The 26494-nt window shown below is 40.3% G+C and overlaps 2 protein-coding genes across 4 annotated transcripts in view; one reads left to right on the top strand and one right to left on the bottom strand.

The window, feature by feature from the left end:
* The window catches only part of LOC139755118 (uncharacterized), a 37633-nt gene extending 13845 nt beyond the window's left edge, over positions 1 to 23788 (bottom strand). For 2 of the 3 annotated variants that reach the window (XM_071673256.1, XM_071673258.1), the window contains exons 1-3: positions 23668 to 23788; positions 18600 to 18694; positions 9221 to 10234 (exon numbers count right to left, since the gene is read on the bottom strand). In XM_071673256.1, the coding sequence (XP_071529357.1) occupies positions 9221 to 10234; positions 18600 to 18680 (1095 nt within the window). In that variant the 5' untranslated portion in view covers positions 18681 to 18694; positions 23668 to 23788. Of the gene's footprint in view, positions 1 to 9220; positions 10235 to 18599; positions 18695 to 23445; positions 23632 to 23667 lie in introns of those variants that run through there. The other variant, XM_071673257.1, reaches the window with a different exon arrangement.
* A 177-nt stretch (positions 23789 to 23965) lies between these two features.
* The window catches only part of LOC139755123 (uncharacterized), a 161108-nt gene continuing 158579 nt past the window's right edge, over positions 23966 to 26494 (top strand). Inside the window, exon 1 of the mRNA XM_071673266.1 lies at positions 23966 to 24020. The gene's annotated coding sequence lies outside the window, so the exon portion shown is untranslated. The remainder of the gene's footprint in view (positions 24021 to 26494) is intronic.

Here is a 26494-nt window from a genome sequence, read left to right as displayed (position 1 = left end):
GACAAGAGAACAAATGGAAACATCGATGAAGAAGGCTAAGGGGAAGATGATAGCAAGTAGTGGTGAAGTGAGGAGATGGAGTGAGTATTTTGAAGGTGTGTTGAATGTGTTTGATAATAGAGTGGCAGTTATAGTGTGTTTTGGTCGAGGTGGTGTGCGAAGTAAGATGGTCAAGGAGAAAGGTTAGGTAAACAGAGAAGAGGTAGTGAAAGCTTTGCGGAAGATGAAAGCCGGCAAGGCAGTGGTTTGGATGGTACTGCAGTGGAATTTATTACAAAAGGGGGTGACTGTGTTGTTGACTGGTTGGTGAGGATTTCAGTGTATGTATGGTTCATGGTGAAGTGCCTGAGGATCAGCGGAATGCATGCATAGTGCCACTGTACAAAGGCAAAGGGGATAAAGGTGTTCAAATTAAAGAGGTATATGTTTGTATGAGGTATATGATTTGGTAAACAGAGAAGAGGTAGTAAAAGCTTTGCGGAAGATGAAAGCCGGCAAGGCAGCAGGTTTGATGGTATTGCAGTGGAATTTATTAAAAAAGGGGGTGACTGTATTATTGACTGGTTGGTAAGGTTATTCAATGTATGTATGACTCATGGTGAGGTGCCTGAGGATTGGTGGAATGCGTGCATAGTGCCATTGTACAAAGGCAAAGGGGATAAGAGTGAGTGCTCAAATTACAGAGGTATAAGTTTGTTGAGTATTCCTGGTAAATTATATGGGAGGGTATTGATTGAGAGGTTGAAGGCATGTACAGAGCATCAGATTGGGGAAGAGCAGTGTGGTTTCAGAAGTGGTAGAGGATGTGTGGATCAGGTGTTTGCTTTGAAGAATGTATGTGAGAAATACTTAGAAAAGCAAATGGATTTGTATGTAGCATTTATGGATCTGGAGAAGGCATATGATAGAGTTGATAGAGATGCTCTGTGGAAGGTATTAAGAATATATGGTGTGGGAGGCAAGTTGTTAGAAGCAAAGTTTTTATCGAGGATGTAAGGCATGTGTACGTGTAGGAAGAGAGGAAAGTGATTGGTTCTCAGTGAATGTAGGTTTGCGGCAGGGGTGTGTGATGTCTCCATGGTTGTTTAATTTGTTTATGGATGGGGTTGTTAGGGAGGTAAATGCAAGAGTTTTGGAAAGAGGGGCAAGTATGAAGTCTGTTGGGGATGAGAGAGCTTGGGAAGTAAGTCAGTTGTTGTTCGCTGATGATACAGCACTGGTGGCTGATTCATGTGAGAAACTGCAGAAGCTGGTGACTGAGTTTGGGAAAGTGTGTGAAAGAAGAAAGTTAAGAGTAAATGTGAATAAGAGCAAGGTTATTAGGTACAGTAGGGTTGAGGGTCAAGTCAACTGGGAGGTAAGTTTGAATGGAGAAAAACTGGAGGAAGTAAAGTGTTTTAGATATCTGGGAGTGGATCTGGCAACGGATGGAACCATGGAAGCGGAAGTGGATCATACGGTGGGGGAGGGGGCGAAAATCCTGGGAGCCTTGAAGAATGTGTGGAAGTCGACAACATTATCTTGGAAAGCAAAAATGGGTATGTTTGAAGGAATAGTGGTTCCAACAATGTTGTATGGTTGCGAGGCGTGGGCTATGGATAGAGTTGTGCGCAGGAGGATGGATGTGCTGGAAATGAGATGTTTGAGGACAATGTGTGGTGTGAGGTGGTTTGATCGAGTAAGTAACGTAAGGGTAAGAGAGATGTGTGGAAATAAAAAGAGCGTGGTTGAGAGAGCAGAAGAGGGTGTTTTGAAATGGTTTGGGCACATGGAGAGAATGAGTGAGGAAAGATTGACCAAGAGGATATATGTGTCGGAGGTGGAGGGAACGAGGAGAAGAGGGAGACCAAATTGGAGGTGGAAAGATGGAGTGAAAAAGATTTTGTGTGATCGGGGCCTGAACATGCAGGAGGGTGAAAGGAGGGCAAGGAATAGAGTGAATTGGATCGATGTGGTATACCGGGGTTGACGTGCTGTCAGTGGATTGAATCAGGGCATGTGAAGCGTCTGGGGTAAACCTTGGAAAGCTGTGTAGGTATGTATATTTGCGTGTGTGGACGTATGTATATACATGTGTATGGGGGTGGGTTGGGCCATTTCTTTTGTCTGTTTCCTTGCGCTACCTCGCAAATGCGGGAGACAGCAGCAAAAAAAAAAGAAGAAAAAAAAAAAATGTTTGTTGAGTATTCCTAGGAATTTATATGGGAGGGTATTGATTGAGAGGGTGAAGGCATGCACAGAGCATCAGATTGGGGAAGAGCAGTGTGGTTTCAGAAGTAGTAGAGGATGTGTAGAACAGGTGTTTGCTTTAAAGAATGTATGTGAGAAATACTTAGAAAAACAAATGGATTTGTATGTGGCATTTATGGATCTGGAGAAGGCATATGATAGAGCTGATAGAGATGCTCTGTAGAAGGTATTAAGAGTATAAGGTGTGGGAGTTAAGTTGCTAAAAGCAATGAAAAGTTTTTATCAAGGATGCAAGGCATGTGTTTGAGTAGGAAGAGAGGAACGTGACTGGATCCCAGTGAATGTCGGTTTGCGGCAGGGGTGCGTGATGTCTCCATGGTTGTTTAATTTACTTATTGATGGGTGGTTTGATTAAGTAAGAGAGATGTGTGGTAACAAAAAGAGTGTGGTTGAGAGAGCAGAAGAGGGTGTATTGAAATGGTTTGGTCACATAAAGAGAATGAGTGAGGAAAGATTGACAAAGAGGATATATGCATTAGAGGTGGAGGGAACAAGGAGAAGCGGGAGACCAAATCAGAGGTGGAAGGATGGAGTGAAAAAGATTTTGAGCAGTTAGGGCCTGAACATACAGGAGGGTGAAAGGCTTGCAAGGAATAGAGTGAACTGGAGCAATGTCGTATACTGGTGTTGACATGCTGTCAATGGATTGAACCAGGGCATGTGAAGCATCTGGGTTAAACTATGGAAAGGTCTGAAGGGCCTGGATGTGGAAAGGGAGCTGTAGTTTCAGTGCATTACACAAGACAGCAAGTGACTGAGCATGAATAAATGTGGCATTTTTTGTCTCTTCCTAGTGCTTCCTCACTTGGTGTGTGTGTGTGTGTGTGTGTGTGTGTGTGTGTGTGCTATTTCATGTGTGGCGGGGTGGCGACGGAAATGGATGAAGGCAGCAAGTATGAATATGTACATGCGGATATATGTATATGTCTGTGTATGTATATGCATGTATATAGGTGAAATGTATATGTGCATGTACGGGCATTTATGAATATATACATATACATACACATACAAAGAGATATATACATATTTACACATATACATATTCATGTGGGCAAAAGGGGAAGCTATTACAGGTCATGATGGAGTAAAGAGGAGATGGAGTGAGTAATTTGAAGGACTGTTAAATGTGTTTGATGACAGAGTGGCAGATGTTGGGTGCTTTGGCTGGGTTGGTATGCAAAGTGGAAGTGTCAGGGAGAGTGGTTTGGTGAAGAAAGAAGAGGTGTTGAAAGCCTTGTAGAAGACAAATCTGGCAAGGTGGTAGGACTGGATGGTATTACAATTGAATTTATCAAGGAAGGGGGTGACTGTGTGGTTCACTGGTCGGTAAGAATAGTCAATATTTTTTTTTTTTTTTTTTTTTTTTTTTTATACTTTGTCGCTGTCTCCCGCGTTTGCGAGGTAGCGCAAGGAAACAGACGAAAGAAATGGCCCAACCCCCCCCCCATACACATGTACATACACACGTCCACACACGCAAATATACATACCTACACAGCTTTCCATGGTTTACCCCAGACGCTTCACATGCCTTGATTCACTCCACTGACAGCACGTCAACCCCTGTATACCACATCGCTCCAATTCACTCTATTCCTTGCCCTCCTTACACCCTCCTGCATGTTCAGGCCCCGATCACACAAAATCTTTTTCACTCCATCTTTCCACCTCCAATTTGGTCTCCCTCTTCTCCTCGTTCCCTCCACCTCCGACACATATATCCTCTTGGTCAATCTTTCCTCACTCATTCTCTCCATGTGACCAAACCATTTCAAAACACCCTCTTCTGCTCTCTCAACCACGCTCTTTTTATTTCCACACATCTCTCTTATCCTTACGTTACTTACTCGATCAAACCACCTCACACCACACATTGTCCTCAAACATCTCATTTCCAGCACATCCATCCTCCTGCGCACAACTCTATCCATAGCCCACGCCTCGCAACCATACAACATTGTTGGAACCACTATTCCTTCAAACATACCCATTTTTGCTTTCCGAGATACTGTTCTCGACTTCCACACATTTTTCAAGGCTCCCAAAATTTTCGCCCCCTCCCCCACCCTATGATCCACTTCCGCTTCCATGGTTCCATCCGCTGACAGATCCACATAGTCAATATATGTATGGATTATGGTGAGGTGCCTAAGGATTGGAGAAATATATGGACAGTGCCACTGTATAAAGGCAATGGGGATAAAGGTGAGTGTTTAAACTAAAGAAGCAAAAGTTTGTTTAGTATACCTGGAAATCTGTATAGGATGGTATTGATTGAGAGGGTGAAGGCATGCACAGAGGAGCAGACTGGGGAGGAGCAGAGTGGTTTCATTAGTGGAAGAGGATGTGTGGATCAGGTGTTTGCTTTGAAAAATGTGTAAGAAATATTCAAAAACAGACAGATTTGTATGGGGCATTTATGGATCTGGAGAAGGCACATAATAAGGTTGATAGAGATGCTTTGGTGTGGGAGGTAAGCTGCTAGATGCAGAGAACTTTTTACCAATGGTGTAAGGAGTATATATGAGTAGGAAGAGAGGAGTATGAATGATTCCCTGTGAGTCTGTCTGTGGCAAGGGTGTGCAATGTCACTATGGTCAATTAATTTGTTTATGGATGAGGTGGAGGGAGGTTAATGCAAGAGTTTTGGAGAGAGGGGCAAGTATTCAGTCTGTTGGGGATGAGAGAGCCTGGGAAGTGAGTCAGTTGTTGTTTGCTGATGATACAGAACTGTTGTCTGATTCGAGTAAGACACTGTAGAAGCTGGTGATTCAGCAAATAACACAGTATCATTGGTAAACAGACTTATCACTAGCCACCAAACCTCACCACCAACTAGTTTTCCTTTCCTTTTCCTCATCATTCCATCCATATATATGTCAAAAGGCCTCTATGACTTCACATAGTCCTGCCTCACACCCACATGTATACAGAAACTTTTACTCAACTCTCCACCCACTCTTACATGGGTATTTGTTCCTTTATGGAAGGTTTTCACATCATCCAACATCTGTCTCCCAACCCCATTTATCCCTAGCTCATCCCATAAAGCATTCCACTTGACTCTGTCATATGCTTTCTCCAAATCCATAAAAGCTGCATACTTTTTCCAGTCATTCTTATCACAAAAATCTGATCTACACATCTCCTACCTTTCTTAAAACCCACTTGCTCCTCACTTATTCTGCATTCAGTCACTTTCATCACTCTAATTATCAATACTCTTGCATACACTTTTCCTGGTATAATTATCTGAGTCATTCCCCTGTAATTGCAACAGATGTCTTCTGCGCCTCTCCTTTTGAGTAAAGGAACAATAATAGCTTTCATCCAATTCTTAGGCACAATCATCTGCTTCCATGCTATATTACATATAAAATACATCCTGTCTATCATACTTTCTCCTCCATACTTCAATATTTCAGTAGTAATTTCATCCACTTCTGGTGCTTTTCCTACCTTTAACCTCATAATTACCCTTTTTACCTACCCTCTTGCTACTGGCCCCTGCACTTGTATCCTATTCCTTCCATTCTTGATACCTATGCATGTAACAGCTACTACATCAACTTCTCCCACATTCATCAGTTCTTCACAACTCATTCAACTTTCCTTTCACTTCCTCATTTTGATTCAGCTACCTCCATTCCTTACTTATCACATTTACGTCTCCACTCTTACATCCACCACTTTCCTTTTTCATTTCCTTCTGGTACATCTTATTTTCTTAAAAATTTTCAAGCAACTTTCTTCCAAAATCTTTAAATACTCTTTCTTTGCTTTTCTCTATCAGCCTCTTGACATCCCACTTACATACCCTGTATTCTTCTCTACTCCTTTGCTGGACTTTTACTAGTATATTTGTTTCGAGCAATCTGCCATGTGCCTTTTTCTTTTCTTCTGCAGCTTTCTAATCTCATCCATCCACTATACATTTCTACATTTATTCATATATATCACAACCTTGTATCCAACTAATTCTACAACCTTTAACAGTCTTTCTCAGAACATTTCAAACCCCTCATTCACAAGACTGAATCCCTACATCAACTGTACTTTCATCTGAAATTTCTGTGATCCTTCTTTCATACTCCTAGCATTATTTCTTATTCATCTTCTCCCTTTCCAACATTTATACCTCTCTATTTCTCTCTATGCCAAACTTCCACTTCTCCCGGATCCTCACCTTCACAAGAACCGCAAAATGGTAAGAATTTCCAAAGAATTCTATCACAGCTCTAGCATCCAGCACAACCTTTCATTCACTGCCACATAATCAAACCCTATTGTTCTTCTCAACCATCATTTCTCATTCATGCATAATCATGAATCATCCTGTGCTGAAAAAAGCACTCCCTTTTACCACAATCTTCCCAATTCCATCACATCCCACCTTCACATTTATATAATCTAATACAACCGTCTTCCTCTCCTTCTCAAACCCTTTTTCTACAGTCATTCAAATTTCTCTAGAAACACTTCATCTCACCCTTACCTTGCACAGTCTTCATATTCACATGTGCATATACACACACCCATGAATATTTCATAATTACAATCTTTCCTTTCACCCACAGTATTCTTGGTCCATTCCATCCATGCCCTGTAACACTCTACCATACGCATGATGATAGAACAATTGCACATCCTTCTGTCCCTCTTCCCTGATAATTTCATTCATTCTTGTCCATACTACTCCTTCCATGGCCTTCCACAATTTCCTTTCATCACTTCCATTTTCACTCCATAACCCTCTCCAATGATATGGGTTTTCTAAATCCCCTAGCACATCTATACAACAGCTTTTAAGATTCTCCATAATCTCCCTCCATTTACTCTCACCAGTCATCCCATTAACATTCAGAGATATCACTGCTGTATCAACTGCTCATCCCTTTTACTTATCAGCATAAGTGGTGGACTCCAGTGCTGCTTCTTAAACCATGACAGGCCACTGGCAGAGGGGAAACTTCAACACAAGAACATAACAGAACATAAACAGCATCAGTTCTAACAACTATAATTTTAAAAACACTAACTACTAAAAAGTGCATTTCTAGGTCTATATTAATTGCTTTCCAGGCACCTTGGATGCTTTACCTATATTGGCACTTGCAGGCTGGTTTCCAGAAATGATGGGTTTAATATATTCTCTAAATACAAAAAGGACAGCTTAAAAAAGAAAGTGACAGAGACTGAAATGTAATGAATTATGATTGGCAGGACACAACTGGAGTAGAGAATGTAAACAAAGATAGAAGCACATATATTCGTTGGTTCTATTTATGTTCAGATTGTTTTTAAAATTTTGTTTTATCAATGACAATTATGCAAACTGTACTTATCAAATGAATATTCTCTTCATGTCTGTTACATCAAAATCCATTATATGAGGCTCTATTCAAAGATGTCTCTCAGCATAGGCATTCAAGTATTTAGGTTCAAATTCTTAATGATATTAAGGCCTCACAAAAGAGACAGATTTGAAAAAACATTCATATTTTCAATTACTTTGAGTGTTCTTTTCCATTAATAGAGGTTAAACATACTGTTAAGTTTTTCAGTCAAAATGTTTTATAAAGATAACAAAGCTAAAAAATATTAGAATTCTTTCCCACACAAGGAAAAGTGATGGAATCATATTCCACCCACTTGTAAGGAATGCCACAGTTTTCAGGATATGGGCAGGAAGAAACAATGACCCACAATCAATAGACAACTGCCACTTGCTGACAAGGAAGGCCTTGAAGAAACTGAAGAACAAGACATGACTGAGTTGCTATTCACAGTCTAAGAATCTGACCAATGAGAAACTCATGAAGTCAGGGAGAGAAAACTTTCAAGAGGAGTGGGGAAGATACTTGGTATACTCCCCACTAAAGTCAAAATCAAAGTCAAAAGTGTTTGGTTAGTATGACAAGGCTGTGGTTCCCATAAATGATCCTAACCATGAGCTTGCCCTGGTGTATGCAAGAAAGCTTAAAGATGCTTAACATGTCTATAAAGAAATTTGTAAAGACAGAAAAGGGCAGGCCACACAGCTAACATTGGTAAAGCTTTTCAAAAGACCAATGCAAACCACTCTCTCAGGTTGAAGCAGTTGCTAAAACAAATAGTCCATGGGGTAATGTAGGCAAGCATAATTCCCTCTATCTTTCTCCTGGTAACCCATACTCTATTCCAATTGCATTATCAACCATCTAAGTATCATTAAATTTTGTCTAAATTACCCATAATATGGCAATAGCTGTTGAATCATATGGTCTAAATTACATTGTGTCAAAGTGTGGTATGCTGAGGGTAAGCTAAACCCTTTTTGGTGTAGTTTACTTATAAGATTTTAAACTTGAGAAAATCTCTGTCACAAATGTAAAACCCCCCCCTCATAACATGAGTTTTAATGACTCGTATAACACCAAGTTGCTATAATAACATATCTCCAGGATGTTTCCATAATATTACATGAGGGCTAAATGTAATGTCATGTGTCCCAGTATCACAAATTTTTTCTTAAGTCACTTGCTATTAGCTGGATTGGCAGTGTGGCCTGCCTAAAGATCTAATCCAGGCTACTAAAATCAGATCTTGTATAGATTATCCTTTATTCCTTTTTCTATCCCATTTTGTAGAATGCTGATTTCACATCTTTTGTATTTCATGACGGCAACTGGAAGCATTTCTTATTAATATTATCAGTCATCATCACATAATACAGATCATGCTGTTCACCTGTGTATGACAAATAGATTAAGCCATGATGTGCCACCAAGTTTGCACATACCTAAACAATATAAGATCAGTTGAGAGTAAGCTTGCTGTTGGTTATGAGGAGAAACTTACCTAAGAAACTGAAATCTTAACTTTACAAAAAATCTGGAAAAAAACTGTGTATACTGATAAATTCTTGCAGCACTCACAAGGTCAAAAATAAACAATGCAAACTACATAAACAGATGATGTTACGTACCAATTTTTCTGGTGTTTCTGCAAGTCTGGCATTTGAGTCATCAAAAATATGGCCAAGAGAACCAACACCAAAGTCCTCATTGCTTCCCCTAAGTCCAGCTAGTGAATAATTTAAAGCACGTGGAGATGCTGTCTTGGTCTCAGGCCTTGGATCATGCAAGGGTTGTTGGCTTGAAGAGCTGCGAGTAGAATGCCGTTCTGGTATCCTCTGCTCTATGGCATCTGTAGTGTGGGATGTAACTGAGTTTTTGCAGGACTGTTCAGGTTGTAATTGTGTTGTTGGTGTTGCAGAAGTGTATGATGGAGTGGTTGGTGTGGACGTTAGATGTGTGGAAGTATCTGGCTGCCTCTTGTGTATGAACTCATTTAGCACACCAGAAGACATTGCTGAAGAATCATTTTGACAAGAATCTTTAGAAGACACAGGGGAAACTTCTTTCTGAGAAGACTTCTCAAAAGTCTCATTTGATGATGAGTTACCAACATACTCAGGTGTTTTAAGTACTGTTTTTCCATCTGTCTTTCTTCGCTTTGGTGAAGTCATAAGAGCATGGTAATGACTGTACAGATTTTCTACAAAATTTTCATCTTTGGATAATGCACTTCTGGAGCTGCTACTCCTTGAATTTTCTTCACTTGAACCATTTAGCACAACAGAAGACTCTGATCGCCTTTTCTTAGTTCCTGAGCCTCGTTCTCTTCGAGGAGGGTTGCTTCTCCCAGTATCTGAATCCTCAGGTGCACTGAAAACACCAAGCCCCTTGATTTGCAAAGCCTCTGCAGTTGAAAGTAATGTTGGCACTTCTTTCTGGGGTATATCAGTTTGCCCTGTGTACATGAAGTCTATTAGCGCTTGCATCTCACGCGCAGCCACGCCTCGCATGTACACAATTGGGTGTTGGCATGGTATATCTCCTAAAATTGTTCGGAAATAATCACTGCATGTAACCAAAACCAGCTTGTGTGCAGCAAACTTTTGCCCATCACATGCAAGAGTCACATCGGTCAAGGTGTTCTGAAATGTAAAGATAATATGCATTTTTAACTAAAAAAAGTTCTGTTTCAAATCAGTTCAAACATTTTGGAAGGGCTAACCGATGAGAAAAAGGGGACTACTATTGGAAGACATTTAACTTAAGTGATAAGACAGTTATGTATGAAACTTCTGGGAAATGTAATTCAAGGAGAGGGACAAAGAAGATGATCATAACCTCCAGTAATGGATGAAATGGCCAAAGAAGATGAACGAATTGGGAATAAAGCTATAAAAAAGTTGCAATTCAGCACAAAATCAGCAATGAATGCTTAAATAACCCGCTTTAAACTCCTGAGGTTATGTGGAAAATGGGAACTGTGTTACCATGTACAAAAAAAAAAATACTCAGTTCAAAAGAAGCTTGTGAAGCAAATCAGAAGAAATAAAATGCAACTGAGAATAGTAAATCTGGACTAAAAATTCAGCAGAATGTTTTTTCTTTATGGAAGACTTGCCGATACATCAAGAAAGCAATTAAGAGGGTATGATTTTTTTTCTAACTTTACAAAAGGCTGAGGTGATGACCTGTGACCACTAGACACTCATCCAGGCTTACTTAACCTGAGTGATATGGCAAAATCCACTGGTCAACAAAGATTCTGTCCCATGGAAAAAAATATTTCTTATGTATTTTTACACACTGAATCCAAATATGTTTTCAGAATTTCTCTATTACCCATAGTTTTTTGTTCCAGCATACTTGCACATCATAACATACAGTGTATATGTACCAGTGCTCTAAGGAGCATTTGAAACAAAAAGTTTAACAAACACAGCTATTTTCATTGTTTGTGAAGTGCAATAGCTTCTATCTGAGAGCACAAGCTTAGATAAATGAGTCATCTCGGGCCTGCAAAAACTGGAAATGTTGGGACATTCAAACAGTAAACATTCCTGAGTAACAGTCACTTGTCAATTGCAGGCTAGAACTCAACGTGTAAACAGTGTCTTTTCCACTCTGTTGGCAGACTGTGCTGATGTGCATTCGTGTTTTGCTGATACCCCATCCACCATTATAATGCAGACACTGTAAATAGTCCGAATGCTTTTTGCTACATCTGCGGTGAAATGACATTCATATCGCAAAAACGTTCTTTCACACCCCTCATTAAAAAATGCTATGAGCCTTACTTTAATTGTAAACTGGGTGACTAGGATAAAAGCTGGGCCCCTATATTTGTGGTGTCACATGTATCAGGCTTCTCACAGAATGGGTAAATGGTTCATGCAGTAGGTCTTTTGCCATTCCTATGATTTGGAGTCCTACTTCTGCCTGACAAATACAAATGGTGTAACATCAAAATCCAAGCACACTGTAAAAATATTCTAATCTACCATTTGCTATAATGCCAGTATCTCACAGTAAGGAATTACCTGTGCCAGAGCCTCCAAGAAACATGACATTGAGTGGCAATGAGTCTGGGGATAAGAGAGTAGACCAAGGACAATATGGATACAACGTTTGAAACAAGCTGTTCTCCAAGTAAACCACATTTGCCGAGTCAAGATCTTAATGATCTCATCTGCGATCTAAATTCGTCTAAGAGGCAAGCTGAACTTTAGGATTCCAGGATAAAGCACTGGAATCTTCTCCAGAATGAAACTAAAGTGTGTTTTCTTCATGATTGCCACACCGTCTATCAAAGAATTTTTCTCCCCTGAAGATGGTTTGGTCTTATGCAATGATGTGCGTTCTGTTATGGAGGCACTTGGCTACAAATACAACACGGATGAGAGGTGCTTATTTACTGACTCATCAAAAGTAAGCTAGAAAGTGGTTCTACTCCACAACAGAAATAAGTTCCTCTCAGTTCCTCTAGGTCAAGCAGTTAACATGAAGGAATTGTATAATAATATAAAATTCCTTTTGGAAAAAATTAAGTATGGGAACTTTAAGTGAAATGTATGTGGTGACTTAAAGGTTGTGGCACTTTTACTCAGAATGCAACTTGGTTACATGAAGTTCTGTTGTTTCCTCTGTGAGTGGGACAGTTGGGCCAAGATAAATCATTATGCAAAGAAAGTGTGGCCAAAACAAACATCACTGACTCCATGGAAGAAGAATGTCATCATTCCTCCTCTTGCTCTCCAAGATAATGTTCTCTCCTTCCACACATTCTTCATCGCTCCCAGAATTTTTGCCCCCTCTCCCACCCATGACTCACTTCTGCTTCCATGGTTCCATCTGCTGCTAAGTCCACTCCCAGATATCTAAGACACTTCACTTCCTACAATTTTTCTCCATCCATACTTACATCCCAATTAACTTGTCCCTCAACCCTGCTGAACTTAATAACCTTGCTCTTCTTCACATTAACTCTCAACTTTCCCCTTTCGCACACTTTTCCAAACTCAGTCACTGTATCACTTCCCAGGCCTTCTCATCCCCAACATACTGCATACTCGCCCCTCTCTGTATAACTATTGCATTTACCTCCCTAACAACCCCATCTATAAACAAATCAAACAACCATGGGGACATCACACACCCCTGCCGCAGACTGACATTCACAGGGAACTAATCACTCTCCTCTCTTCCTACTTGTATATATGCCTTATATTATTATTTTTTTTATTATACTTTGTCGCTGTCTCCCGCGTTTGCGAGGTAGCGCAAGGAAATAGACGAAAGAAAAGGCCCAACCCACCCCCCATACACATGTACATACATACGTCCACACACGCAAATATACATACCTACACACCTTTCCATGGTTTACCCCAGACGCTTCACATGCCTTGATTCAAACAACTGACAGCACGTCAACCCCGGTATACCACATCGCTCCAATTCACTCTATTCCTTGCCCTCCTTTCACCCTCCTGCATGTTCAGGCCCCGATCACACAAAATCTTTTTCACTCATTCTCTCCATGTGCCCAAACCACTTCAAAACACCCTCTTCTGCTCTCTCAACCACGCTCTTTTTATTTCCACACATCTCTCTTACCCTTACGTTACTCACTCGATCAAACCACCTCACACCACACATTGTCCTCAAACATCTCATTTCCAGCACATCCATCCTCCTGCGCACAACTCTATCCATAGCCCACGCCTCGCAACCATACAACATTGTTGGAACCACTATTCCTTCAAACATACCCATTTTTGCTTTCCGAGATAATGTTCTCGACTTCCACACATTCTCCAAGGCCCCCAGAATTTTCGCCCCCTCCCCCACCCTATGATCCACTTCCGCTTCCATGGTTCCATCCGCTGCCAGATCCACTCCCAGATATCTAAAACACTTCACTTCCTCCAGTTTTTCTCCATTCAAACTCACCTCCCAATTGACTTGACCCTCAACCCTACTGTACCTAATAACCTTGCTCTTATTCACATTTACTCTTAACTTTCTTCTTCCACACACTTTACCAAACTCAGTCACCAGCTTCTGCAGTTTCTCACATGAATCAGCCACCAGCGCTGTATCATCAGCGAACAACAACTGACTTACTTCCCAAGCTCTCTCATCCCCAACAGACTTCATACTTGCCCCTCTTTCCAAAACTCTTGCATTTACCTCCCTAACAACCCCATCCATAAACAAATTAAACAACCATGGAGACATCACACACCCCTGCCGCAAACCTACATTCACTGAGAACCAATCACTTTCCTCTCTTCCAACACGTACACATGCCTTACATCCTCGATAAAAACTTTTCACTGCTTCTAACAACTTTCCTCCCACACCATATATTCTTAATACCTTCCACAGAGCATCTCTATCAACTCTATCATATGCCTTCTCCAGATCCATAAATGCTACATACAAATCCATTTGCTTTTCTAAGTATTTCTCACATACATTCTTCAAAGCAAACACCTGATCCACACATCCTCTACCACTTCTGAAACCACACTGCTCTTCCCCAATCTGATGCTCTGTACATGCCTTCAACCTCTCAATCAATACCCTCCCATATAATTTACCAGGAATACTCAACAAACTTATACCTCTGTAATTTGAGCACTCACTCTTATCCCCTTTGCCTTTGTACAATGGCACTATGCACGCATTCCGCCAATCCTCAGGCACCTCACCATGAGTCATACATACATTAAATAACCTTACCAACCAGTCAACAATACAGTCACCCCCTTTTTTAATAAATTCCACTGCAATACCATCCAAACCTGCTGCCTTGCCGGCTTTCATCTTCCGCAAAGCTTTCACTACCTCTTCTCTGTTTACCAAATGCCTTATATGCCTTATATCTTTGGTAAAAACTTTTCACTGTTTCTAGCAGCTTACCTCCAAAACCATATACTCTTAAGACCTTCCACGAAGCATCTCTATCAACCCTATCATATGCCTTCTCCAGATCCATAAATGCTACATACAAATCCATCTGTTTTTCTAAGTATTTCTCACATATGTTCTTCAATGCAAACACCTGATCCACACATCCTCTACCACTTCTGAAACCACACTCCTCTTCCCTAATCTGATGCTCTGTACATGCCTTCCCCCTCTCAATCAATACCTTTCCATACAATTTCCCAGGAACACTCAACAAACTTATGCCTCTGTAGTTTGAACACTCACCTTTATCACCTCTGCCTTTGTACAATGGCACTATGCATGAATTTTGCCAATCCTCGGGCACTTCACAATGAACCATACATACACTGAATATCCTTACCAACCAATGAACAACGCAGTCACCCCCTTTCTTAATAAATTCCACTGCAATACCAACCAATCCCGTCGCCTAGCCGCATTTGATTTCATCTGCAAAGCTTTCACAACCTCTTCTCTCTTATCCAATCCATTCTCCCTGACCCTCTCACTCTGCACATCAACCAAACCAAAACACCCTATATCAGCCACTCTATCATCAAACACATTCAACTAACCTTCACAATACTCACTAATCTCCTTCTCACTTCATTACTTGTTATTTCTTCCCCCCTTGCCCCCTTCACCGATGTTCCCATTTGTTCTCTTGTCTTACACACTTTATTTACCTCCTTCCAAAACATATTTTAATGCTCCTTATAGTCTACGTGTACGTGTAGGAAGAGAGGAAAGTGATTGGTTCTCAGTGAATGTAGGTTTGCGGCAGGGGTGTGTGATGTCTCCATGGTTGTTTAATTTGTTTATGGATGGGGTTGTTAGGGAGGTAAATGCAAGAGTTTTGGAAAGAGGGGCAAGTATGAAGTCTGTTGGGGATGAGAGAGCTTGGGAAGTGAGTCAGTTGTTGTTCGCTGATGATACAGCGCTGGTGGCTGATTCATGTGAGAAACTGCAGAAGCTGGTGACTGAGTTTGGTAAAGTGTGTGGAAGAAGAAAGTTAAGAGTAAATGTGAATAAGAGCAAGGTTATTAGGTACAGTAGGGTTGAGGGTCAAGTCAATTGGGAGGTGAGTTTGAATGGAGAAAAACTGGAGGAAGTGAAGTGTTTTAGATATCTGGGAGTGGATCTGGCAGCGGATGGAACCATGGAAGCGGAAGTGGATCATAGGGTGGGGGAGGGGGCAAAAATTCTGGGGGCCTTGAAGAATGTGTGGAAGTCGAGAACATTATCTCGGAAAGCAAAAATGGGTATGTTTGAAGGAATAGTGGTTCCAACAATGTTGTATGGTTGCGAGGCGTGGGCTATGGATAGAGTTGTGCGCAGGAGGATGGATGTGCTGGAAATAAGATGTTTGAGGACAATGTGTGGTGTGAGGAGGTTTGATCGAGTGAGTAACGTAAGGGTAAGAGAGATGTGTGGAAATAAAAAGAGCGTGGTTGAGAGAGCAGAAGAGGGTGTTTTGAAGTGGTTTGGGCACATGGAGAGAATGAGTGAGGAAAGATTGACCAAGAGGATATATGTGTCGGAGGTGGAGGGAATGAGGAGAAGAGGGAGACCAAATTGGAGGTGGAAAGATGGAGTGAAAAAGATTTTGTGTGATCGGGGCCTGAACATGCAAGAGGGTGAAAGGAGGGCAAGGAATAGAGTGAATTGGAGCGATGTGGTATACCGGGGTTGACGTGCTGTCAGTGGATTGAATCAAGGCATGTGAAGCGTCTGGGGTAAACCATGGAAATCTGTGTAGGTATGTATATTTGCGTGTGTGGACGTATGTATATACATGTGTATGGGGGGGGTTGGGCCATTTCTTTCGTCTGTTTCCTTGCGCTACCTCGCAAACGCGGGAGACAGCGACAAAGTATAATAAAAAAAAAATATAGTCTAATCATACTTTCTCACACCAATTCTCATTTGCTCTCTTTTTCAAACCTTGCGCCTTCCTCCTGACCTCCTGCTGCTTTCTTTTATACATCTCCCAATCATTTGTGCTCCTTCCTTGTAAGTATCGTCCAAACGCCTCTCTTTCTTTCAGAGCCAAAACATCCAGGTTTTATTCCTTAAACATACTAAGAATCTCTCCTTTCTTCTCAATCTTGGTTACATCCACACATGTTCAGACACTCCAATCTGAGCCTTTAAGGAGGATGAGCACTCCCCGTTGAGCTCCTTCTGTTTCCCGTTTTAGAAATTGAAATATTCCCTTTAGTTGCCTTCTACAACACTTGGGAAGTATTCTTTCTTTTTCTGTTTCCTGTCACTACCTCACTGATGTGGGAGGAGGAAAGTGTATCTAAACAACTGTCAGCCCTGTGGGTGAATAAAATTTGAGCTGAACACACAAAAAGGAGGAAACAACATATAAACATAATGGAACTTACCACAAAGAATAACTACCTTACTACAGCAGTAATTAGCCCTAAGAACCAAACTAAAAAATTTTTGTTGAAGAAGCCAAGGTGGTCTCAATAAAGTATTAAGAAAAACAAGGTATGTATACCCCTACTAATGGTGCCCCTGAAAAGACTCTTCCAATTAAACTTCAGTGTTTACAAAATAGCTTGCCCTCCCAGGGATTACTTAGCATCTAAATTCCTTGGAGTGGCTCTGTCCCCTAATACATCATAATATATTGGTAAAGGTAAGGAAGAGCCACTTATCCTGGAACAATGGAGCAACAAATCATGTTGAGACTAGTATGGGTGATCTTCTTCTGCAAGTAGTTCATAAGGCTCTAGTTCCAATAGAAAATAAAGTTCCCAAAACAATACACACTCATCTCCCTCCCAGGTCCAAAAAGTGGGAGCTAACTCCCTACTGAAGGTTAACCAAGGTCAACAGGAAAAGAACTTTGAAGTATGAAGTCTTGACTACTTAATACCCACGACTAGGACTCTAGAAGCCTAACTGGAAGCAGTATCACTGCTGTACAATACTGCAATACTGTTCTACTCCCTAGCTCTAGCAAAACTCCCTCTCTATGTGGTCCATATGCTTTAACACTATGGAAAATGAACCAGAAAATGCAACCAAAACAAATCACATGGAAAGGGTATACACTTTGAAAGAAACAGTGCCGTAAGACTGATCTATTGAAGGACTCCATCCTCCAATCACATGACTTCTTCCACTTAATATAAAATAAACAAGCACAAAAAGCTATGTATGAGGGTATGAGAGAGAGGAGAGAGGCAAGGTGAGGGTCAGACACAATTACATAGCCTTAATGCCAACTGCAACTGTCATCAAAATGCTATTGCTATTAAACACTTTAGTATTTCAATATTCTATATTGCTTCCACTCTCTTCAAAAGAACACCCACAACAGATAATAACAATAATACAAAAAAACCATTAGAATGTAAACACATTTATGATAAAACAATCGATGAAACACTATAAAAGAGATACTGATCCATTGCCAGCTGGTTGTCTGCTAGCATAAGCAGTTAGTGTATGTGCAATGCAAACCTGAGAAAAAGTGTGCACTCTGATCAGTCAAGAATGAGTGGGTCAATGATGTTAATCTGGTGACAGTCACTCACTTGATAAGAACAGGTCCTTCCAGTTTGAACAAAATGCTTTGATGATTCCAGCATCAACTAAAACGAGTACTTAGGAGGCTGGTATCATCCAGACCCCAAAATTCTCCAAGAAATATCTTGTTGCTTGCTGAACAGATGTTTTAAAGAAATACTAATGCCAGATATGGGAACTTTATGGTTTTGACTTGATAAAAACATTTACTGAAAAATTTACACTTCCTGAAAGCAGTTGGAAATTACAGTAATTCTGCAACCAAAGGGTAAACAAACACGGGCCATGGATGGATATCTTTGGGTCATTCAAAAAGGGTACATAAATGCTGCTGCCTTCTTACCAATTAATGTGGGCACCTATATCTGACTATAGCATGCTTGTGAGCAGACTGAGTGGAAGATAAACTTATCAGTTTTGTGTCCACCAATCTCACTGATTTAATTACATAGGTCTGTTAAGAGAGCTGCAAAAGATATGGGTAAAAATAAAAAAAAGTCTTACCTCTTCCCTGAGAATACTCAAAGTTTGCCTATATGTAGCTCCATGGTTATTCCAGGTCAAGGATAAGCATTCATCATCCATGGTGGCACTTCTACCTGTAATGTGAAAAGATTTCCCTTAAAATATTGTTCTATCATGCATGACCATGACCATATATGAAGCAGAACTGTAACACCAACTAAATGTTATTCCAAGTCATGGATCACATTTACCAGCCTTACACTGACAGCATAAACACTCCAAATTTTCTGATAATTTGGCCTGCTTTTAATTAAGGTCTCACTGATAGTGTTACTGTATTGGAAGGCAACATTAAAAGAACTGTTTTATGGTACCTGTCCACTCCTAGACATGTAAAACAATTCACTTCCTTCAACTTTTCTCCATTCAAACTTACCTCCAAAATATCTTATTGCTCAACCCTGCTTTCATTCACATTTACTCTTAACTTTCTCCTTTCACACACTCTTCCAAACTCAATCACAAATGACTCACTTCCCAGGCTCTCTCATCCTCAACAGACTGCATACTTGCCCCTCTCTCCAAAGCTCTTGCATTCACCTACTGCACCACTCCACCCATTAACAAAATAAACAACCATAGTGACATCACACTCCTTTGCCGCAGACCGACCTTCACTGGGAACCACTCACTCTTCTCTCTTCCTACTCATAGACATGCCTTATGCCCTTGATAAAAACTTCTTACTGCTTCTAGCAGTTTACCTCCCACACCATAATCTTCAGACCTTCCACAAAGCATCTCTATCAACCTTATCATATGCCTTCTCCAGATGCATAAATGCCACATACAAACCTATCTGTTTTTCTAAGTATTTCTTACACACATTCTTCAAAGCAAACATCTGATCCACACAACCTATGCCACTTCTGAAACCACACTGCTCCTCCCCAGTCTGATGCTCTGTACATGCCCTCACCCTTTCAATCAATATCTTCCTACATAATTTTCCAGATATAGTCAACAAACATATGCCTCTGTAGTTTGAACACTCACCTTTAACCCCCTTTTCCTTTATACACTGGCACTATACATGCGTTCCACCAATCTTCAGGCACTTCACCATGATCCATACATACAATGAATAGCCTTACCAAAAACAATCAACTATACAATCACCCCTTTTTTATAAATTCAACTGCAATACCATCCAATCTTGCTGCCTCATTGAATTTCATCTTCTGCAAAGCTTTCACCATCTCTTTTCTTTTCACCAAACCACCCATCCTGTCTCTCTCACTTCGCATACCACCCTGACCTAAACACCACACATCTGCCACTCTATCATCAAATACATTTAACTATCCTTACTAATACTCCATCACTACCTGTTATCTCGTCCCCCTTTTGCTCCCTTCTTCGATGTCCCCAAATGTTCTTTTGTCTTTAGCATGTTATCTACCTCCTTAGAAAACATCATTTCATTCTCCCTAAAGTTTACTGATACTCTCTCACCCCAATTCTCATTTGTCCTCTATTTCAACCCCTGCACCTTCCTCTTTGTAATAAATATCTCCCAATAATTTGCACTCCTTCCTTGTAAGTACTGCCCAAATGCCTCTCTTTTCTCTTTCACTTGCAACTTTACTTCATCCCACCATTCACTACTCTTTTTAATCTGCCCACTTTCCACCTTTCACATGCCATGTGCATCTCTTCCATGACTTCACTACTTCCCTAAATACCTTCCATTCTTCAGCCACTTCTCTCACTTCATTTGCTCTCATTTAGCCATTCTACAATCACTCTCTCAAAGTATTTCTTCACAGAAGTCTCCTTTCCAAGTAAAACAATCATGAAAGAAGTGACATGGGCCTCAATAGCTGAATGATCTAGAAAATAGCATATGCCATCTGTTACGAACTCAATACTTATTTGAGCAAGGTCACCACTAACATATATGTTATAAAAACTATACTGATCCTTGTCTTTGCAGGGACGTTAGATTTGTTATGTTGCACAATACAGGATAACACTATCTTAAAGTCATGGGATTAAATCAAACACCAGCGTTAAGATTACTATGAAAGAACTACTGTGTACAAAATAAGCACATAAGTCAGGCATGAATCATTTATGTTAACAGTGAGTTTAACATTGAACATGAATTTAACATTGAACATGAGTTAACATTCCAGATGAGATTTCAAACCAGGAGATCTCTTTCCTTTATGACAATTTCTTTGATAATATAACACTTTTGAAATTATGACAGAGGCAAAACAATGTAGAGTCTGTATCGCACACTTCACTCGGGTAACGGGCTAATGACGGGGGGACACCCCTTACCTCGCTGGGCTAGAGGGAGAGAAATTGAGGCTCAGCGGGTGTCAGGGGTATTTATTACAAGTAAGAACGAGTGTCTGCCCTGTTACTATAACGTTATCCTTGATTGGCCATGGGCCCAAGATCCAATTGTGATTGGTTATAGGATCCTAAAGTCCGTTGCACATTCTGCGTAGTTCAACCTCCTTTGTTCTCTTGTTTAGGACAGCAGCGATGATTTACAGTGGTGACATACCCCGTAGCTGACTGACAACTTAATCTCAAGCCTCTGATAAGGGTCCGGGTGCTCAAGGACAGGTTGCCATCTGGCTTCAAAACAGGATTACACAACACCATACGCAAGGACACACACGTTATATACACGAACATGTGGGCACACGTACACACATGTTCGTAACTCATATAATGTCAATAAATGTCAACTGCCGCAAGCGGGAAAACTTGATAAGAAAGTCAATATTGATCTGATGGGCCATAAGATAAAGGACACCTCTTGTGTGAGGGATCTAGGGTCACTGTCTCCAGCAACTTTAAATTCTCCCAGCATTGTAACAAAGCTGCCAAGGTTAATAGAAAGTTACAAATCATTAACAAAAACTTTACACACTAAAGCAAGGATGTGGTAATGTCACAATCCCTAAGTCTAATTTTGACCTCACCTCAAATATTACTTCCCTATGTAACAAACCATATGAAGACGGACTGCAAGAAATGAATACATTCTCCTTCAGCAAAATGTGACTCCAAGGCAAATCATCAGAATGTTTTAAAATACTTAAAGGGTTCAACAATGTCACACTAATGCTACCAACAATAGGGTTTGGACTAAAACTTAGAGGTCGCAAAATTAATCATTACTGCACAAAATACATCTTCATCAATGACATTATTGACATGTGGAATAAGCCCTCTGAATAAGTTGTTCAGAGCAATTCTTTTAATGTGTTCAAAATCAAGCTTGATCATCATCTGTCATTCTCCAGTACTGAATAAATCTTCTAACCAATCATCATAATGTAGTGGCATATTATGTTACCTTCTCAATGACTGATCTCCCCTTGGCCATTCTGTGGTAATGTACCAACATTGATTAATCCATGCAGCCTTCTTTAAAGGAACAAGGAATTACTGAATCATCCTTACACATCAAAGGAAATATAGGAATGGTAAGTTGCAAGGATAGAGCCCAAAGTTTATCTTTACAACTGTATTCATAAAAAGTAAGGGATGCATGAAATATTACACATTCACTCAAACTTCTAATGTTCCTATGCAAATTTCCTTCAGGCATTTTAGTCCTGCAAGGTATTTTTTTTTACCAGTTTTTTGTCCAGCATGTTGTTAGAAGTGGAGAGAGGGGATAAACCCTGCTTTCCAAATCTTTATGGGGACTATTTTTCACTGCTGTTAAGGCAAGATCATCTTGCTTAGATTTTGGGTCTGTGTACCTATAAAACTCAAATTACCAAGGAGGAATTAACAAAACTTCTGGTAAAAGAGTATTGATACAGCAGCATATATAGCTAAGCTAGTAGCAAACACTACACTGTCTAGTATTGATGTGTCTCACAGGGTAGGACTTGGTTCTTTACAAATCTGCACAAACGTCACTGCTACAAATATCTCTTATATGAATACTAGTGCTCAACTAGTCTTCATTGCTTCTATATATGTGTGTATAGTTTAAATGACACATATTGTGGCACAATTATATGTATTTATAAGTTTAACAGTATTACTGATCTTGGTACATCCTTATTATTACTATATTTACCATATATCTGAGTGATGAAAATACTGATTGTTATGATGTTTGATGATTTATCAAACTACATGGCATACATGGCCACAAAAATATCAACACCAGATAGTGTAACACATATCACTAGTTTATCAATATGTGTTATATCAGTAATATGCCCCCATCAGACTTCACCCTGAGGCCTATATCACTTGTTTCTAGGCTGGTTTACTTTTCATACATTATTTTCTTTCATTTCATGAGAAATGTTCATAATTAATTTCTGGTGGTATGCAAAGTTTAAAGTGACCCAATCCAAATGATTATGTTATATATATAAAAATGAAGCTTTTAGGAAAATGAAATACTCAGCATTAAGATATGGTAATAAGAAAGAGAAAATATGGGACCATTATGGAGAGCTCAAAGCTTTACAAGGAACAATGGCTAGAGGTAATGTACACAATACTAATGAATTAAATCTTTTTCAATTTGGTTTTCCTCACTGAAAAAAGTTATTGCCTATTCTTTTTTTTCTATGTGAATGAAGTGTGTATACAACTCACACAGACTACGGTAGTGTCCCTTCTTTCAGTAACTCCAAAGATAGCAAAGACGTACATGAATCAATTGCTTGCCATTACCTGAGATGACTATACAAACAGACCATAGAACCTGTTCAATTCATTGAAGCAACATGTGGATCTTATTGTTGTCTTACTGGTAAGGAAAATAATTTTCAGAGTAGATTTACTGTAAGAATTTGGTAACAAAACCATGTTCGCTCACATATCTTACAATTAATGCGCTACAGTAGGAGGGTTGCTGGAGTGTACGAGGGATGTGGAGTGGCTGTTGGCGTGGCGTTCACGGTGGCGTCACCATCTGCACGCAGGTGACTGACAGATGGACGCTCCGAAATGCTCCTGGATGACGCGGCGTTCCAACATGCTGCTTTTCCATTAATTTCACTTAAGTAATTAAAGATGAGTACTGTCTCGACCTATATTGGTTAAATACCTTGCGTAGAAGTTGTCGCCAAGCAGCAATAACGGCACGCGCAGCTGGAAAACCATAAACGGCCGGAAGTCTAGAAGTCCTTTGTCGCGGCCGCTTCACACACCTGCGCCAGATGTCAACAAACATGACGCATCTGCTGAATAAATGATTCACTGTCATAGTAATATGAAAATAGATCATGATGAATGTATAAAACAAAGTGCATAGGCTCAAACAATTTATTGAGATATTATTCATATAGCAAAAGGATTATAATTTAGCATGTGATAAAACAATTCAATTATTTCTCAGATGTAGAAAATGCTTCAAAACAAATGTAGTGGCGGTGTTAAACATAGAGACATGTACCTGAGGTATTGAAGTAAAATTGCTTTGTCAGGCACTTTGTGTGCATGTCAACTCTTGAGTAAATAAGACCCTAACACATGTAACTGACTCGTTCAGCGTGGTTGATTAGTTATTAAGTGCACATTCCAGGGTTAACTACATTGTAGACCGCACTCCTGCAGCCCTACTTGAGTTTCAATCCAAGTTCCTCTAAGCTTCTCTAAGGCAGCCAGGACCTGGGGTAGAAACCGTTGACGCAAGTGCTTCCCCTGTTTCATGCCCTTTCTCTTCCTCCCTGCCCTACCCTTAGTAATGTGCTTATTTTCCACTGATAAGACACTCCCATCAATTTTCAGTAAGCTCTCCATGCACAGTCATATCCTCCATGCACTTCAAATACTTGCTTAAGCTTGGACCCCACAGGACATGACCCTTTTTTCTATTACACTTAGTGCACATTTCTCTCCGGGCCCTTATTGACTACTACGTCCAATTTACATCGATAATATGGGGCTGGAGTGCGAAGAGAAATTACACATGTGGTCATGATGGGTCTCCCTAAACTCCAAGAAGAAACCGTCCTGACATGGCAGTAAAAGGGTCTATAGGTCTGTGTGCTTGTACTGGGTGTTAAAAAAACTTTGTAAGTTGTGTAAACTGAATGAGGTAGATTTTTTTTGCCATGAAGCATGTAAGGTTTTGTAAAGATTTTATAAACTATGAGAACTAATGAAGTGCAGTTATCCTTACAAGAAAGTTTATATATATATATATATATATATATATATATATATATATATGTGGTTTCAGAAGTGGTAGAGGATGTGTGGATCAGGTGTTTGCTTTGAAGAATGTATGTGAGAAATACTTAGAAAAGCAAATGGATTTGTATGTAGCATTTATGGATCTGGAGAAGGCATATGATAGAGTTGATAGAGATGCTCTGTGGAAGGTATTAAGAATATATGGTTTGGGAGGCAAGTTGTTAGAAGCAGTGAAAAGTTTTTATCGAGGATGTAAGGCATGTGTACGTGTAGGAAGAGAGGAAAGTGATTGGTTCTCAGTGAATGTAGGTTTGCGGCAGGGGTGTGTGATGTCTCCATGGTTGTTTAATTTGTTTATGGATGGGGTTGTTAGGGAGGTGAATGCAAGAGTTTTGGAAAGAGGGGCAAGTATGAAGTCTGTTGGGGATGAGAGAGCTTGGGAAGTGAGTCAGTTGTTGTTCGCTGATGATACAGCGCTGGTGGCTGATTCATGTGAGAAACTGCAGAAGCTGGTGACTGAGTTTGGTAAAGTGTGTGAAAGAAGAAAGTTAAGAGTAAATGTGAATAAGAGCAAGGTTATTAGGTACGGTAGGGTTGAGGGTCAAGTCAATTGGGAGGTGAGTTTGAATGGAGAAAAACTGGAGGAAGTAAAATGTTTTAGATACCTGGGAGTGGATCTGGCAGCGGATGGAACAATGGAAGCGGAAGTGGATCATAGGATGGGGGAGGGGGCGAAAATTCTGGGAGCCTTGAAGAATGTGTGGAAGTCGAGAACATTATCTCGGAAAGCAAAAATGGGTATGTTTGAAGGAATAGGGGTTCCAACAATGTTGTATGGTTGCGAGGCGTGGGCTATGGATAGAGTTGTGCGCAGGAGGATGGATGTGCTGGAAATGAGATGTTTGAGGACAATGTGTGGTGTGAGGTGGTTTGATCGAGTAAGTAACGTAAGGGTAAGAGAGATGTGTGGAAATAAAAAAAGCGTGGTTGAGAGAGCAGAAGAGGGTGTTTTGAAATGGTTTGGGCACATGGAGAGAATGAGTGAGGAAAGATTGACCAAGAGGATATATGTGTCGGAGGTGGAGGGAACGAGGAGAAGAGGGAGACCAAATTGGAGGTGGAAAGATGGAGTGAAAAAGATTTTGTGTGATCGGGGCCTGAACATGCAGGAGGGTGAAAGGAGGGCAAGGAATAGAGTGAATTGGATCGATGTGGTATACCGGGGTTGACGTGCTGTCAGTGGATGAAATCAGGGCATGTGAAGCGTCTGGGGTAAACCATGGAAAGCTGTGTAGGTATGTATATTTGCGTGTGTGGACGTATGTATATACATGTGTATGGGGGTGGGTTGGGCCATTTCTCTCGTCTGTTTCTTTGCGCTACCTCGCAAACGCGGGAGACAGCGACAAAGCAAAAAAAAAAAAAAATATATATATATATATATATATATATATATATATATATATATATTATTATACTTTGTCGCTGTCTCCTGTGTTAGCGAGGTAGCGAAAGGAAACAGACGAAAGAATGGCCCAACTCACATACACATGTATATACATACACGTCCACACACGCACATATACATACCTACACATTTCAACGTATACATACATATAATACAATAACATATACATATATACACATGTACATAATTCATACTTGCTTCCTTTATTCATTCCCGTCGCCACCCAGCCACACATGAAATGACAACCGCCCTCCCCCCGCATGCATGC

This window comes from Panulirus ornatus, chromosome 18 (genome assembly GCF_036320965.1).
Source record: "Panulirus ornatus isolate Po-2019 chromosome 18, ASM3632096v1, whole genome shotgun sequence".
Lineage (NCBI taxonomy): Eukaryota > Metazoa > Arthropoda > Malacostraca > Decapoda > Palinuridae > Panulirus > Panulirus ornatus.
This window is presented reverse-complemented; position numbering and strand designations above follow the sequence as displayed.